The sequence below is a fragment of the Triticum urartu genome, chromosome 2, assembly GCF_003073215.2.
Source record: "Triticum urartu cultivar G1812 chromosome 2, Tu2.1, whole genome shotgun sequence".
NCBI lineage: Eukaryota > Viridiplantae > Streptophyta > Magnoliopsida > Poales > Poaceae > Triticum > Triticum urartu.
The window spans coordinates 2,438,064-2,440,463 of NC_053023.1; the positions used below are offsets into that span (position 1 = coordinate 2,438,064).

General features: G+C 57.0%; 1 protein-coding gene across 1 annotated transcript; it reads left to right on the forward strand.

Annotated features, from left to right (window-relative positions):
- The first annotated feature begins 321 nt into the window (after positions 1–321).
- On the forward strand, positions 322–1,901 carry LOC125534944 (zinc finger protein ZAT5-like). Its single transcript, XM_048698000.1, has one exon. It carries the CDS (start codon positions 505–507, stop codon positions 1,579–1,581), a length of 1,077 nt encoding a protein of 358 aa, XP_048553957.1. The 5' UTR covers positions 322–504; the 3' UTR covers positions 1,582–1,901.
- The last annotated feature ends 499 nt before the right edge of the window (positions 1,902–2,400 follow it).

The window sequence follows — 2,400 nt, forward strand, 5'->3', positions numbered from 1 at the left end:
CCCGCATTCCTGTCGCATTTACTTTTTCCCTCTTAATCTGTTACAAGCCAAAGAAGGAGATCCCTTGACACACCACACTCTTCATCATTGAGTTAGGTTTCCCCCCCTCTCTTGTTGAAATTTTACACAAGTCCCAAAATAACAGGCCTAGCCAGCCAGCCAGCTCAGCCCAGCCATTGAGCAATGAGCAATCAGCACTAGTAGTTTATTGCCACATTGGCAGGCATGAATGAGCAAGCTTTTCTTTCTTTCTCCATCAATCCATCTTAGCTGCCACATTGCCTGGCCTTGTTGACATCAAAGCCAAATCCTCACTTTATTATTACCACCACTCCACACACACACACCACCACCACTCCATCCCTTCCTTCCTCTCAACCCACTCTCCATATGCAAGCAAACTATTAAGCATCCATCACCAACCTTCCTCCTTCCACCACCTTGTATTCTCCTCCCTCCCTCCCCTCTCCTTGTTTCTCACGTCGCTCCCACGCCCATCGATCCATGGGGGAGGACGCCGGCGATGGCTACGGCACGCCACCGGCCGCGCTTGCGGCCATCGTCGTCAAGGGCAAGCGCAGCAAGCGGCGCCGCGTGCACGCCGCGGTGATCGCGGCCGCCGAGGCCGAGGTGACCGCGGTCACCACGGCCAGCGCCGCGGGAGAGGTGGCGTCGTCCTCCTCCTCGGTGGCGGAAGGTGGCGGGTGGAGGTCTGGCGCGGACGAGGCGGCCTCCGGGTGCATCACCGAGGAGGAGGAGGACATGGCGCTCTGCCTCATGCTCCTCGCGCGCGGCGGTGGCGGCCAGGGAAGCCGGGCCGGGCCGTCGTCCTCCTCCTCGTCGGTGGTGGTGAGGGACGACGTCGCGGAGTCCACGGCCGGGGCGGTGGCCACGGCGAGGGAGGGCAAGTTCCGGAGCCGGCGCCCGGCGGACGGCGGCGAGGGGGAGTTCGTGTACGAGTGCCGGACGTGCGGCAAGTGCTTCCCGTCCTTCCAGGCGCTCGGCGGGCACCGCACCAGCCACAAGAAGCCGCGCCTCCCGCTGCCGCTCCCGCCCACCACGGCGACGGCGACGTCGTGCGAGGAGAAGATGAAGCTGCCGACGCAGGCCGCCGAGGAGAAGACGCCACCGCCACTGTCGCCGTCGCCGGCCGCTGCCGTCGATCGGACGGTGCTGGCGATCCCGGTTCCGGCTACGCCGCCCAAGCAAGAAGCTACGGCGATCGGCGGGTCAAAGCAGCAGCAGCAGGGGCAGGGGAGGGTGCACGAGTGCTCCATCTGCGGCGCGGAGTTCGGGTCCGGGCAGGCGCTGGGCGGGCACATGCGGCGCCACCGCCCGCTGCTGCCGGCGTCGGCGTCCGTCTCTTCCACGGACGACGTGGCGGCGGTGCTGGTGATCAGGAAGGAGAAGAGCCTCCTGGAGCTGGATCTCAACATGCCGGCGCCCTGCGACGACGCGGCCGCCACCGAGGCTATCTCGCCATCGTCCTTCTCCTTTGGCGTGAAGGAGCGGCCGTCTGTGCCGGCGGCGCTGCTGCCGTTCCGGGCGCCGGCGTCGGCCCTGGTGGACTGCCATTTCTAGCCGGCGATCAACGCACAGACAGACAGTAATTAGGTCCTCTGTTTCTCATTCCTTTTTTTTTTCAAAAAGAGGGGCTTCCCCGGCCTCTGCATCAGACAATTCCTTGCACACAACACATATACACATTTACGTACATAGTAGTACATGCCTTGCTGTGATCTGAAACCATACATATTCTTTCTTCTTCCTTTTACCATTTGTTCTGTTCAAAAATTGATTGATTATTGATGATGATTGGAAACTGTAAAATTTGTTGGGTCTGGAATTTGACATTGTTATGTGATTAATACATTCATTATATTGATTGATTGATTCACTCACTGAGAGATTTGGGTGATCAAGCAAGCAGTGTTCCCCTGTTGTTATGTTGACAGCAAGATTTGATCTTTGAATTGGTGAATACATTGCAATTTTGTGTGGGTGTGTGATGATGATGATGAGCTAGCTAGCTAGGTATGTGATCAGTGGTGTAGGTGATGAGCAAGGTGAGGATGAGTGTGTAGTGCAATGCAAACGAGTGTAAAGTGGCAAGCAAGCAAGCAAGCAAACAAACAAACAGGGGAGAGACGGAGCTGGAAAAGGTGTGGGGTACTTCTTCTTCCTCTCCTCTCCTCTCCTCTCCAGTAGGCATTGTGCTCACGTAAAGGGGGCAGTGATCTTCTTCTTCCTCCTCATATTCTTCTCTCTATGTCTCTGTCCCTCTCTCAACACCATCAGCATCAGCACCATGGAAATAATCTAATCTAGGAGTATCCATCTATCTATCTTTGTGTTGTGCAAGGGTAGCCAGAGAATATATTTGTATGTATGTTTGTATGT

Coding starts and splice junctions, on each gene's coding strand:
- LOC125534944 (XM_048698000.1), top strand. CDS start 505: ATGGGGGAGGACGCCGGCGATGGCTACGGCACGCCACCGGCCGCGCTT.